Source organism: Buteo buteo, chromosome 7 (genome assembly GCF_964188355.1).
Source record: "Buteo buteo chromosome 7, bButBut1.hap1.1, whole genome shotgun sequence".
In the NCBI taxonomy this organism is placed as follows: domain Eukaryota; kingdom Metazoa; phylum Chordata; class Aves; order Accipitriformes; family Accipitridae; genus Buteo; species Buteo buteo.
The window spans coordinates 1,917,719-1,932,595 of NC_134177.1; the positions used below are offsets into that span (position 1 = coordinate 1,917,719).

General features: G+C 46.3%; 1 protein-coding gene across 3 annotated transcripts in view; it reads left to right on the forward strand.

The window, feature by feature from the left end:
- The window catches only part of GMPS (guanine monophosphate synthase), a 32,550-nt gene extending 27,716 nt beyond the window's left edge, over nucleotides 1–4,834 (forward strand). For all 3 annotated transcript variants that reach the window (XM_075031242.1, XM_075031243.1, XM_075031241.1), the window contains exon 16: nucleotides 1,502–4,834. In XM_075031242.1, coding sequence (XP_074887343.1) covers nucleotides 1,502–1,603 — 102 coding nt within the window. In that variant the 3' untranslated portion in view covers nucleotides 1,604–4,834. The remainder of the gene's footprint in view (nucleotides 1–1,501) is intronic.
- The last annotated feature ends 10,043 nt before the right edge of the window (nucleotides 4,835–14,877 follow it).

Genomic DNA, 14,877 nt, shown 5'->3' on the forward strand with positions numbered 1-14,877 from the left:
CGATTGCTTGCCTTGACTTTGATTTTTGTTGCAATTTTTTGTCTCTTTCGTAGTATTCATTAGGAAGAATATGGTGGTGTTTGGGGAGAAAACTAACAAAATGAGAAGCTGGCAGATGGATATGACAAGGGCTTCTGAGCAGAGTTGAGCCAAAATACCATCAATTTAAAAAAGAAAGAATACCCCAACCATTCCTGGGATTTTGAAGTTAATTTTTTGCATTAGGAATTAGAAATGTCCTGACTTAACAGAATTGCCCTTGATTGCCACTTCTGATTTTGCTGGAACCTGTTGTTTAACATCTCAAAGTGTGCTGTTTTTTATTTAGGTCATGAGAAGGATTTAGGAGTCAAGTTCAGGCATATTTTTCTGGGAAACTATCCATGTCCAGTTTCAAGTACTTTGTCTCTGGGAATGCAGTGTAGATGAAGAACAGGATTGACTTTTTTTGTTCTACTTACTTTAAAAGCATATAGGCATTGTTTAGTAATTGTATGTAACTGAAGTTGTCTACTTTAAGGCAGCCTTTTATCCATTTAAAAAGAAACAATTCAAGCTTAAGTTACCATGTAAACTATTCCATTATATAAAATTAGGATTCATTTGACCTTGAAGTTTGTGTTTAAAAACAAATAAAACAACCAGAAAAACCACCCTCACTCCCCCTTCTTCAAAATGTAAAATGGTCACTTTAAGACTGGGTAATAATGGGGTAACAAAATAGTAGAGGTTGTGGAAAATACCTGTATTTATGGGGAACATATTTGATTAAAAATTTTCTGTGTTTTTCCATGGGAAGCAATGGATTGTTTAATTTATGCTTGCGCTATAAAACAGCATGTCATATAAGTGGCATTGTTGTGAACTGTGGGATTTTTAAGGAAGCTGCACTTCTAAGGATCAGCAAATTCTTATCTAGAATACTTTTGCTAACATGAATTGATTGCGAACTCTGGAGAATAACTCTAAATGGAAGCTCTTTCCTTTGGATGCCTCTTTCTGTTTGGGGTTTTTTTGTTGTTTTTTTTTTTTTTTTTACCTTTAGACCTCCCTTTTTATTTTGAAAGGAGTTTCACTCAGGCTGTTGCTTTGTGTTTGGTGGTGGTTCAGCTGGAGATGGTCTAAGAAAAGTCTGAAAATGATTGATAGTAACACGTAACAGCATATGTTCGTGCTGAACTTTCAAGAAATAGTTTTGAAGCTTGAAGAGCTGCTGCCTTGAGGGAAGTGTATTGTGATTAACACCCTGGTTTATTATCAGTGCCAAAAAATCAGCAAGTTCCAAATGTAACTGCAGATACCATGAAGCTAGAGGTTGTATTTAAGTTGATTTATTTCTTAACTGGTTGTAATGTGCTAATAGCTATAGGCTCTTTCTCTCGTATAACAGAATTAGTGTGAACAAAGTTTTCCTTTTCTAAGCTTTTCTCCGATAGTTTTCATCAGATCTGTTTTACGTGCTTTCTTCTGATTTTTTTTTTTTTTTCCTCCTCCACAATAGGTTGTGTTAAAAATGGTGGCAGAGATTAAGAAGATTCCTGGCATTTCTCGGGTGATGTATGACTTGACATCAAAGCCACCAGGAACTACGGAGTGGGAGTAATTAACTTTTTTCTATTAAAGTACTGTGTGCAGTCTAAATCATATCAGAAACCATTCCCAGTGTTGACATGCAGTACTGTGAAAGAGTGACTGGAGCTGCTACATCGCATCAGATTCCTCTCCTGGAGCATAGACCTGCAGTTAAGAGCTGTGCTGGGGATAATAACTAAGTGGGGCTGAGGATTTGTACGGGTAAATAATCATGGCAGCATTGCCGGTGCGCAGACAGATTCCTATTGCTTTTGCCTTTGTCTTATCAATTCTTCCCGTTTTCATGTGTTTTACTGTTAACTGTCATTTCAATGTCTCTTTGTTTTTGTACACTGTGTAAAAAGAGACAGTTTATTTACTTCTACCAAAAGCATTGTTACAGCCTAAAAATGTAAAATGAATTCTTTGTGACCAACTGCTTTTGAACGGATTTATTATAAATAAATATTTTGCCAAATGGAGTAGTGGGTACTGTTGAGTTGTGGAATTACTGTGTATCTGTTGTATACTGTTTAGCCTGTTCTATATTGTTTGACATATTAGCCCATGGCAATAACATTGAGCTCCAAAAGAGCAATGCTAAAATATGAAATTACCTCTGTCTGTCTTTCTGTACTCGCTCCCTCTTGCATTGCTCGGTAGGTGTGCGTGTTGGTAACAGATGTGTATACACCGGCTAATCTTTAGTATACACTTACTGCATGTATGCATATGTCAAATTCCAGACGGTGAAGTATCTTTGTGTGCTTCTGAGGACTCTGATAGAAGCGTAAAAATGGGAGTGCAGTTTGGAAAGCTGTTGCACCAGAGCTACTGGATCTGCGAATCCTGTTTCTGTCCTCCGACGCTTGTGCAACAGTCTCTTCGCAGCCTGCTGCCGATGTGCTTTCCTTATACTTGATGACAGTTTACTTTCTACGCATTTGCTTTTACGGGAATTTTTTTTTTGTATGTATTGTATTTAGCTTGATCTTTAAGATCATTATAGTGGTTAGTGTGGAGTCATGGTATCAGAGGTGACTTACCCCATCTGTATAGATCCCTTCCGTCATTCATATTCTGCTGTTCATGTAGTTAAGTAAGCAATAATTTGAGAGATGGTTACTTTGGACACCTGTGCTTTTCTGATGTATTGAGGCAAAGCTATTTCCATCCACCTGAGAATTTTGAGCATGTCCTGCGATTGTTGTCTGTGAAAATAACAGTTGAATTCTGACCTGACCAGCTTGCTGGGTGCCTGCTGGGTATCTCCATCGGCGGAACCTTAACCGTGTATCCAGGCTCATCCCTCTTATCCCTTTGTTTTAATTTAAGCAGCTGCATTTCATTCAGCTGCAAGATTACCGTAGTATTATGGAGTAAAATACTTGTTTTAAACTGTTCAGTAACATGGAGTATTTCATGGCTGTAGCTACTTATATTTCCACTTACATAGATTTGTGAACTGGAATCATGGTTGAAAGTGTTTGTTCTATATTCTTTTGATTGCACACTTTTCCCTGTTGTTCTTACACTTACTGCCTACCCATTATGGAAATTTAGTTTAATTTCTGCTTACAGGAAATGGCTAACTTGTGTAAATTTATTCTTTTGCCTCTGTCATCGAGTGGTGGGTTTTCATTTGGGGAAGGAGATGGTGTGTTACAGCCCTCTGCTCTTTGAAACCCTTGGGGGACATGGGCATGCAGGAGAGCAGCAGAGCAGTGACCGGTATAATTTGGAGTGAGGAACACTGCCTCCCCCTCGCAGCCCTGCTCATGGCAGGCTTTTGTAGCTTGGGCAAATTCATCTTAATCTATCTCAGTTGCTTCCTTTATAAAATGGGGGTAGTAATTCTCACCCACATCTGTCATAACCTCTTTGAGCCCTTTGGATGAGCTTTTTGTGATGTAAGTAAAGTATTACCAATACAAATGTTCTTTTATTACTGGATTGCGATCTGTAAGAGCTATTGGTCAAAAATACTGTAAATTGGTGTTTGCTGTGGCAGAATCTGTTACAGCATGGGTTCTGCTGACAACAAATGTTCTTTGTAGCTTATCTCAAAAGAAACCTCCCTAATGAAATTTTGGCCATAGAGTACATTTTAACTTTTTGTCAGAAAAAGTTGAGGATAGTTGTTTTCGTTACTGTGTTGGTGTCTCAGATGTAAAGGGTGCAATGACAAGAAATGAACCTTTTTGGTGTGATGCAGAATCCTTCAGCCTTGTCATGCTATAGCAGCTGTTGCTTATTGTAAGTAGGCTTGCTCTTGCTGCTGCTGCCACCGGTTTGTGTTGCCTTGACAGCAAATAGGCAAAAGAGGAGGAATTACTAAAAAGTAATGCAAAGATTATAGAGCACCTCTTAAACCCAAACCTTTCTCAGTTTTGACCGAGACACTTAGATGGTTTCCGTGTAAATAAATCTGCAGTGTATAGTCCCATAGTTATGATGTAACTCACAAGGAAACTTGTGTGGCAATGATGGTGCACCTTGGGTTGGGGGTTACAGTAACTGTTGTACTTCTGGACCACAAACTTGCAGCATACCTGGACAAAAATCTTTTATTCACTGCATGCTGCACACTTGGAAGTCCTTCTTGGAGTTGCGTCTTAGCTATAGGCATGATGTGTACCTGTATACTATGTGTATACTGAAGTTTGACATACACTTTTACCATCTTTTAATCACCTGGGTTGCTTTCATGTCTGTAATGAAATGGAGCTTGACAGCAATTCCTGTGCTCTTTAGGCACATACTTTGGTTTTTTTGTTGTTTTTTTTTTAAGCCAGAAAGTTGAATATTGAAAATTTTAGGCATAAACTATTGCACTATAATCAAAATGTCTTATTGAAATTGAATTTGTGACCTTTAGTGCTCTTCCCCCTGTTTGACACCTGTGCCATGCATTGTAGATGTGGTGGGTTGTTCTTAGGAAGGTTGGTGTTATCATCCCAGCAGTTCTTGAGTGTTTTTATGGAATCCATGTGTATCGGACAGCCAGAAGTGGAGAGAAACATAATGCTCTGTTCACATTTCTTAAAAAAATATATTTAGCACCTAGTTTACAAACTAATAACTGTAGCTGCCCTGTACAATTGTTCACCTCGGGTCTTCAGTAAAACATGTCAGCAGTTAGAGGAATTTGTATTGGGGGGCATTCCCCATCATTCTCAATTTTTAACATTTTTCTGCTTGTGAAATGATAAAGTACTGTGAGCCTTAATTTTTATCCACAAATAAAAATATTATGTTTGAAGATTGGTGTGACTTATTTTTTAGGGCTTACGTGTAGAAACTATCTTATAAATGGACTGTCCATTCTGGGTTGAAAAAGCTGTTCTGTGGCAGTTGTGCTTTCTGGCTGCAGACCGTCCTGGGGTGAGGAGATGGCCTGTGGGGACACGGCTGTCCCTTGCAGTGTCACAGCACAGGACACCCCGCTGCAGAATAACGGGGTACTCGTGGTACTTGCCCCGTGCATGCTTTCGTACTGTGATACGCTATGGCAAATGTAACTTCTTCTGACAAACGTGTATAGAGCCTTTTCTAGGGCTCTGTTCTAGCAGCCCTGTTAATTAACCGAACACCCTGGTGATGCTCACGCAGACTGGGACAGGCTGCTCTGTCCCTCGGGGTGGCGGTGGTGGGTCTGCAGCGTCCCAGTGGGATGCACCTCCACCACCTCGTTGCATTGGGGTTGTAGTTGGTTTTGCGGCAGACCTCTGCTGCTGGTGTTTAGTTGTTTTTAGCAGTAGGTCACAGTTTCAAGACCACCTGCAAATTTCCCCTCTAAAAAGAAAAAGGCAGCTGAGATTATAGTTAAGAATAAACCTTCATGTGCAGTCAGGAGTTGCTGTCATCTGCAGCAGAGAGCGTGTGTGGGCACCGGTCATTTATCTTGCTTAAAGATCCTTTCTTGCAGTGCACAAGCTACACTCTGTAATCCAAGTAAACCTGACAGCCGTGATTTTGGTATAAATGACTTGGCCTCGAGTGCTGCGGTGGTTCTGGTTCTGTGGGCAGCGCCTGTGCCAGGGGCTCGAGGGCGCTGTGGGAGTGGGGTTTGGTTGAGCCCCTGCTTACGATCTGCTCCCTGATCTGTGATCTAAATACACCCTTTATCCCCCAAAGAGTGCGATAGCAAGTTGTTCTCGTCCAGCTCTCTGGGCAGTATTTCTGAGCGGCTGCCGCGCTGCTGGCAGCTCTCTGCTCCATCTCCTGTTGTGCCTCAGCAGCTGGAGCTGCAGCACTCGCCTGTGCTTGGGACCCAGGTGCCTCGCAGAGACTGCAGGGCTTTGCTTTTGGGGGGGATTGTCTTCCTGCAGGGAGTTCTTCGGAACAAGTATCTCATTTTGTGTGTTTTTCTTCTGTAGCTCGGTAGCGACGGGAGACTCCGGGGCAAAACTCTCTGTTGCCGTTTCCAGCCTTTCAGGAGAGCGTTAAGGGATTTCACGGAGCAGCGGGATCCAAGGTACGGAGGGCACGCAAGTCTTGACTGAGCATCACCCCAAAGCGCTTTGGGAGCTGGGGGTGCCGCAGGGGTGGTTTTGAGCAAGGCGACGGCTGTGCCATCGGGCTCATTGGGGAGCCCGGGGCTGTGGGTGGCAGGGAGCAGGGATGCTCCTTGGGTCTCTCCTCCCAGTTCCCAGCAGCAGAACCAGCGGAGCCACCAGCATGTCCCACCGGCTCTGGGTGCAGCCCAGGGAGCGTGGAGGTGCTCGGGGTCCGTGTTACAGGAACAAACAAGTTAGTGGGAGCAGCCCCTCGCAGCATGAAAGCAGCCAGGGAAAGAACGGTTGCAGAAATGAAGCCACAAGGTTTTTCACAAAATTGTAATTTTCTACAAAAGCTTTTTCAGAAACTTCACAAAATTAAAAATAATGTGGATTACTGTTTTTTTCTTGTCGTAGGTTTGGAAGAGGTTTGTTTACCTTTTCAGCACAGGCTGCTCCTGCACGCTGCAGCACGGTACCCTCTTTGTCATGTTGGAGTTTCCCGTGGTTTCACTTTCCCAATTAAAAATACTTAAATTAGTTTTCTAGTGATGTTGTATTAGTTAAATAGCAGGGCACCTCTAACAGGCTGCTGTTCTTGCCCTGTGCTGGCTTTATTTAAAAGAATCCTTATTCTCTCTCTTTTGCTTCACCTTATTAGTTCAGTAATGATCTTTCTAATAGAACAAAAAGCTTCAATCTGAAAAAGTTTCTACTGCATTTTACAGTGAACGCAGCTCCAAAGCGTGGTTTATAATGCTGAATTTGAGGTTGGCTCGGTCTGCAGCTCGGCCCTCGGGCATCGCCGGGTCGGGGTTCCCGCTGCTCGGATGTGCTGCTGCGGTTCCCCAGCGCCTGTTGCGGGGCCGCTCTCGTTTCTGCCTTATTTGCTTGCTGAATTAGAAACAGATTGCAAAGAGGCTGTTGTGCAATGATGTAATAGCTGCTTGCAACTGACTTTAATGAGATTCAGGCCGTCAACCTACTTGGCTAACATGTAAATGTGAAGAGAGCCGTATGTAAAGGAGTGAAGTGGGATTGTGAAGCACCGTGTCACAGCTAGAGCATTTCCATGTCTCTACCTAAAGATCAGATCAAGAGTCCCTTGCGACTCTTCCTTCTGAAATTTAATTTCCCGTTGAATTTTTTGTGTTTCTTCACAGACAAGAACTTGAGACAAAGTGCTCTTGCTGTCCCAAGGATAACCGTTTCTGTGGAAGTGCAGTGCCGGGAGGTGAATTGCGTCTCATCAAGGGGAGCAGATTATTTCTGTTCCTTTAATTGCCTGAGCGTGAACTGCAGAAAACTGAAACGGTGCCACTTAATTACTTCGTTTTAAAATGGTATAGTTTTAACGTTTGAATGAGTCGGCTGTTGATTCCTTTATGGTTTTGCTTGCAAAGGCAGCCCTTAGAGATGACATCCTAAACTCATAAAGGTCAGGCAGATGAAAAAACCCAGACAAACCCACCCCAAAGCAGGGTGCGTAACCGCACGCAGAAATGTCGATTTTGTTTCCGTAAGCGTCACAGAGGAACAAGGAGTCCAGTGGGCATTTTGCTAGGAAATACTCCCAGGGACTGTCCCCCCCACTCTGGGGCGTGTGGGGAGTGGGCTGCCAACGCGGGGGCACGCTGCCCTGTCCTTTGGGGAGCTGCGGTGCCGGCAGAGCCGTCGTGGCTACGTGGGGGAGCCCAGACACGAAGCAGCTGGGTGGGATATTTCTCTCGCCCTAATCCTGTCACTGCCCGTCTCTAGAGAAGCAAATCCCGGTGGTGGGGGTGACAGGGGGCTGGAACGGGAGGTCCTTCCCCGGGCTGCGCTTCCCACGTCTTCAGCCTCGCCGCTGGTGCCTTCAGAGGAAGGGTTGTGGGTTTTCAGCACCAGGGAGTGGGAACGATACAGAGAATTCCGTTTCCAGCGGTTGGTTTAGCTGTGGGGAGGCAGGGCACGCTTTAAGTGCTTCTCCATCACCGTCACAAGCTGCGACTACGTGGGGCTCTGCCAGAGCCCTCGCTTCGGGCTTGTTAGCTGCACGTTGTGCCCTGTTACTCCCACAGGTTCCTTTTTTATGGATGTAATTGATTTAAGCGTGTGTTCAAGAGCCCCCTTAGAGCTGGGATATTTTTCTTGTCGATCATTCCCCAGAGCGGTTTGGGATACAAAGGCCATTATAAAGCTGCTTGCAGGATTTCTTCCTTTTTTAATGTTTTTTTTAGGGTGAAAAAAACATGGAAAAATATTCTGGGGTAAATGTAAGCTTCATGGACAGCCTGAGTTTGAATTGTGTGTTAATTAAGAGAAATGTTAATTAAAGAGAAATACTTTCTACTCCTTACAGGGACAAAGCTGAGGGGCTGTGCCTGGGGTGGGCTTGGGGACGGTCCCTCGTGTGTGTGTGTCCCACTGGCTGCCCCGGGCCGAGCTCCTGGGGACGGTGGCCAGATTCACGCTTTCTGCAGAAAAGGGTGTTTGCTGACGTATTTGTGTGCACACTTTCCTTAATGAAGAAGAAATAATTCAAAGCTGCCATGCATAATTTAGCACGCTTTGACGTGGGCTGCCATCTGACCGTGGGCTTGTGGGGACCGTGACCTGGCCACGGACACCGGAGTCCCTGTGCTGTTATTTCCCCAGTGGAAACCTGCGATGCCACAGGGGAAAGGGAAGCTCAGCGCCTTTCTCCATCGTGGCCTCCTGGTCCTCCAGCTCTGCCTGAGGCGATGCTTGGCTCTTGTTCATGCAGCGCTCACACGTCGGGTTTTATACCCGGGATTAAGTTCTTGTGCAGTTTTTATCCTTTGGGTCTGCTTTAAGGTGTACCCTGGTGATTCGGTGCTGTTATTGCAGTTTGCTCCTTGGGTTAATTTTGTTATTGTTTGGGCAAGGTGACATGCAACAAGTCACTTAGAAGTGTCCAGCTTATCTTTTCATGTCTGATCTGCCTGGGGCTCGCCTAGATGTCCAGGTTTCTTGGCGTGGAGGTGGGATGCTGCTCAGGATATTGGGAACGCAGCAGGAATCAGCAGGTTTTTAGGGGTTTTAGAGGAAAAAAAAAAAAAAAAAGAGGTTTCCTTGATGACTGCAGCCCTCTGAGGGCTCTGGAGAGATGTCCACCTGCTCCCATGGAGCTCCAGAGTGTCTTGGTGGTAGAGCTCCGTGGCAGACCGGCACTGAAGCAAATGCTGAAATTGTGCAATAGGGAGGTTGCTGCCCCGCGCTGAGTTTTGCAGGGGACCGGGGGGAACGTCCCCGCTGCGCAAAGAGGGGTGGCTGCTGAACGGGGACCCGGCACCACGAACCCCTGGGTTTGAAGGTGGCTGAGTCAGGGTTTGGATTCAGGACCGTCTTTTGCGCTTTGCAGAGCCGGCATTTATTTTTAGTCACTTCTGTAGTGCCGATTGCCATGGTAACGCAACGGCATCGTGCGGGTTCTCCGATGGGTGTGCTGGTTGCGCTGCTCCGGCGGCACCGGAGCAGGAGCAGGCGTGGGGACACGGCTCCTGGACATGATTTTGGGGGTGCAGGTGGCAGCTCAATGTCCCACGTCTGGTCCATCCCATGGATTCGGCTTAGAGTCCGAGCTGGGGCTCGCTGCCACCCCCGACCGGGGCTCTCCACCTCTGGAAACCAAACGCAATCCTCTAAGCACACAAACCTGTCCAGGAAGAATTTTAAATGCATCCTTGGAGCGTTAAAGCTGCTCAGCAGGGAATTAACCACTCGAAATCCTGTCGACTAAAGCAGATCAGCCTTTTTGTCTGAAATTTATGCGGAAAAGAACAACGTGGGTGGTTCCGCACCTTTTTGTACTGTTTGAAAGCAGATGCTGAACGGTCGGGGGATCGTCAGGCTTCAAAGGCTGGTGCACATGCCCAAGAGCAGCGCCAGGCGTGACCGCCATCACCTGCCTGCCCTGGGCAGCCGCTCACCCCCAGAAAGGTCGGAACATCTGAATTCCCCTTGACCTTGGAAAACCTTCCCCTTTCTAATCATGGATTGTTTGATCAGTAGGTGCTCTTGGTGCAATCCAGAGCAAACCCAGAAAAGCCGCTCGTCAGTGATCTCACTGAAGACTCGGCAAGGAGAAAAAAATATGTTAATTAACATACCCAGGATTTTTTCTTTTTGCTTGAGTGTGATATGACTGGTGTTTGGCTCCAAGATTGTAGCTAAAAATTATTTGAGAAGTTAAAAGGCTGAAGAGAGCCTACTGCCACTTCAGTGTTTTAATTTCAGCAGATTGACTCACTCCAAGCTGAACGTGATCCTGTGCTCTCCGAGCTGCCCAGCTCCCTTATACCCTTCAAGGAGGCAGCTGGGAGCTTTCCAAGGGGCTGCCTTTGGGATTTATGGAGTATGCAGCAGCACGCAACTGCTCCACCTCCATTTCATGAAGAAATACAGTGCTTTTTACCCTCTGTCACTTTTAATTGCAAGGGCTCTTTCAGTCAGATGTAATAAATCTGGATGGAACAGCAATGTAGCAATACAGCAGCAAATTACAAGTGGCTGTAATTGCCTGCGGGCTGGCTGAGACACCCTCCCCGGGTGAGAGTGGGCACGGCGATAGCCGGAGCGGGCAGTCCTGCTCTCCCTACTGTCCTGGTCAGCAAATGGATCAAAAGTAGGTGACACACCCGGTTTTGGGTATGATGGCTGATCTGAGATCTGCTTGTCTGCAGGGGCTGGAGTTGTTCTCCCAGCACATCCATAGGGAATCCGTGGGCAGCCGGTGCCCGACAGTCCCGTAGTGCACTGCACGAGCTGGGCTTGCTCAGACCGCGTGGGAGAGTGCCCGTCCCCTGTTCTGCTAATGACACCGGGTCTCTATCCAGCGTGATAAACCCAAGGGGAGGCAGTTCACCTCCGGTTCCCCCGCGTGCCAGAGAAGATTTGCCAGCAGGACTGAGAAGCACGGAGAAACCAGACGCTCCTTCGCCAGGAGAAGCATCTGTGATGGTCCGCTCCCTGCTCCTGGGATGGGAGCAGGGTATCAAAACTCAGGGCTTTCCCACGGGCCAGCAGGTGAAATGCTTTTGTGCTCCCTGCCAGGAGAAGGCTGGATACGTGGAAATACGTTAACACCAATTTCTGGTGTATCGGATATTGAGATTTCTCTTTAAAACCTAAAGTATATAGATATATCTAACTCTTGGTTATCCAGCAAGGCCTGAGATGCAGGTATTTTCACCCATTTCTGCCCCAAACGCTGTTCCTATCACCACACCGGGGCTCCTCACCCTGCGGGGGCCGTGTTGGGGCAGCTCGGTGCCCGTCCAATGCTCCTCGTGGGCGAAGGGCTGGAGGGGGAGTGTGTGCTGCGGGGGAAGCAGCGCTGCTGGCTTATAAATGTATGTCACATTACTGCTGGGCTCTGCTCCCCGGCAGCCAGGAGGGTCTTGACCCCCCTGTGCTGCTTATTTAGGGTTTTTTGGGGGGCTTGACCTGCAGAGGAGGATAACGTGCAGAGCTGGCACGGCTGGGGAAGCAGAGCACTGAAGGGGGAGCCAAGGAATAGTTTTAAAAACTGAATGAAACCTGATGCAGATAGATAGCATTTTTTTAAACATCATTTTGAACCTGTTCTTTGTTTTCCAGGTCATGCCTGCTTGCCGTGAATAGAGGAATGAATGGAGGGAGGGCTGCTCTTCCATCCCGTGAGGACTGGTGGGATGCCGGATCCCTTTCCAGCTTATTCCAAGAAAATGAAAACAGCAGGGAATGACCGACATGCCACACTGAATTTTTCAGAGAACTTGCCTATATTTGGAAGGACACTGAAGTGGCTGATTTTGGGATCCTTCTTGAGCGTTCAGAGATGCGAGTATTGACCGCGGCACAGGGGTCAGTCGCTCCAGCACGCTTCCCGAAGTTAAGGAACGTGAAGGTGGATCAGGAGCGGAGCTCGGAGGCATCCTTTGGGCTTTCTTCGCAGGTGCCATGGGGAAGTACGTTTGCTGAGGATGCCTGTGCATCTCCTGCCCGGTTCTGCCCACGCTGCCCTGTCTCCTGCCCGGAGCAGGCAGCGGGTGCTGCCCGCAGGCTTCTGCGCCTGGAATGGGGCAGAAATTGATGGTCCTGGGCACAAAGCCGGTAGCTGCTGGCCGGGCAGCGCGGGAGGGAGTCGAGGCTCTGCCTGGTCGTGCTGTCCATAAGTCACTACATTGAAATACTGTCAGAGCAGGGTGAACCACTTAAAACCAATTAAGTACCTTAATGAATCTTTCCCTGATGGGGTTTCAATTATCTTGAGTAGAAGACAGTACGGAGCAGGAGTGCAGTTAGCCTAAAGGCTATCGTTTAGACTCTTGCTAATTGGATCATGCATTTGAAAATTACTGTGCTCCTATGGGATGAAATCTATATGTTTACTTAGGTATCAGTTACAGATATTTTCCAACTCAATCTGTACCTGCAGAAGGCTTGCATTTTTCTGCTTAAAAGCCTCTAAATAGGACCTTCTGGGTTATTAACTGCTGCTAAATTATCCTGCTTGAGATGAGCTATATCTGTGTATGCAAATTGAGTTTAGATGTGTGTATACATAGCTGAGAAAAATTTGGGCAACACTTATTAAGAGGCTAGAGTGGAATCTGAAAAGCTAAGGTGGATTTTAAGATCATTTTAAAAGAAGATGAATTTTAAATGAGTTTTAGTGGAATTGCTGGAGAATTGCTGGATCAGAGTTTGCATCCTGTGTTCCTTCAGTTTGGAATGAGGCAAAAGAAACTTATTGTCAAGAAAATAAGGACAGAGTTTCCTTGCATCATGTCATGAGGCACTTCTTGACCAGCACGCAGATTTAACTGAAATGCACATCCTAAAAAAAAAACCTGCTTACAAGATTTTTAAAAAAAAACTTTAAAAATGCAAACTGTGTTAAGTGTACTAATTCATCATGGGAACCGAACGAGCAGAAAACATCTACTGGAGCTTTTTTAGAAACGGTTCTCTTATTTACATCTGAAAAATAGGAGGTTTGGCTAAATTGGTGTCTGAGCCAGTGGAAAATGTATTAAACCCGTGTTCTGATGCTGGGGTGGCGAGGCTGGGTATTACGGGGAACGTTCTGCTTCAAAGCTGGCGACACGAACGATATTGTTCGGTTCTTGTAACGGCTGTCCTGTACCTCCGCACCTCTTGTTATTGCTGTAACCTCCCTTTGTTCCAGACAGCTCGGGATTGTGCATTTAATACAGATAAGTGCAGGGCATTACGCTCGGCAGCGGGGAGATTAAGCTGGGCGGCTGCTGGGGCAAGGAGGGACTCGGTGGGGGCTGCGCCGTGACCTGCCGTGCCTGGGGGGGGGCACGGGGGGAACCCGACCGGCAAGTGGGGGTCCTTGTGCGGAGAGAGGCGCGGAGATGGCTTCCATATCGTGTGTCCAACTCTAGGGACAGCAGCTGGAATAAAAATCGAATTTTATGAAGCGATCTAAGAAGAGACACAGAAATTTGCAAAGCCTGGAATAAGGGTATTAATAATAAGCTGGAACTTACAGTCAGTTGCAAGTACAGAGCTCGTAAACGTGTTTTTTATACACTGTATAAATGAGTTAGAAATACATAATTATAGTCGGAGCAGCTTATTTAACCAATGAGTGCCTAGAAAAAGCAATGTAAAAGGCAGGCAGTGCCCATAGCCCTAAGCCAGGACCACTTTGAAGCTTCGCTCGCCGGGGCACTACATCCCGGTCCCGTGCCCCACTGTGGGGGTCCCCGGGCGCTGCCTTCTCCCCTCTTTCCCTGCTCGGGAGGGAGGGCAGCTCGTGGAAAACTGGTTAGTGATTAATCACCAGCCCTTATCTGGGGAATAAGACTGGTCTTGGTCTGACGGTGCTCAGGAGTGGGATGTTGGTCCGGTAGTACCCCAACGGGAGAGGATTTCTGGCGCTGGGTGAGATGCTCGTGGGGCAGAGGGCTCATCCCTTCTGGGAGATGCCCCAGGGCTGCGGGGGCTGCCCGCAGCCCCCCGGCCTGGAGAGCCAGGCTGGACGTCCGCGCTGCTGCGGCACGGCGTGGTCACCCTCCCTCGGCGAGCCGGTGAGGAAGCCGAGTATTTCAGTAACAGCCACAGAAATGCAGTATCAATATTTAAAGCCAGCTGGCTGGCTTTGCTTGCAGGAAAGCAATCTTTCTGCATTTTTTATAAGGTGAGCTGGGGTCTCCTTACCTGCCAGAATATATAATCATCCAAGAGACAATATCCGATAGTGTTACCTGCCTAAATGGGACATTACGGGAACATATCCCCTCACAATAGCCTGCTGTATGACCAACAATGCTCCATTTAGAGAGGAACAAATTGTCAGCATCTGCTTTTAATTTAGTTTACTTTTAAGGTGACTGATACCTTTTAAGGTCTTTGGGAAGGGTGTTTCTGTGGTTAAGGAAATTATAAACATGGAAGATGTATAAAAGGCATATTGTGCTTATTCAAACTGTTTAAGAACTTTATTTTGCTTTTGTTAGCCAACTTCCAAGTGAAAGAACTTGAAGAATTGTATAAGGCTTGAGACTACCTATCTGTGAAATAAGTATGTATTACTTCAGCTGCTCAGAGTTGATTTAAAGGCTTCTGGAGTTGCTGGAAAGCTTTTCCTTTTTGGGAAGTGCTAGAAAGCTTAATGACAAATGAGGTAACATTTTAGAACAGGCACAGAATGAAGATTTGTTAATAGCTCAAATTTTGAGTCATTTTTCTAGATTTCCAGAGAACCTTTTAGCGCCATCTCCGCTAAATAGCTTGGATAACACTAGTTTCTGTGGAAGGTAAATTTTATAGGACTTCAGAGCGCTGTCGC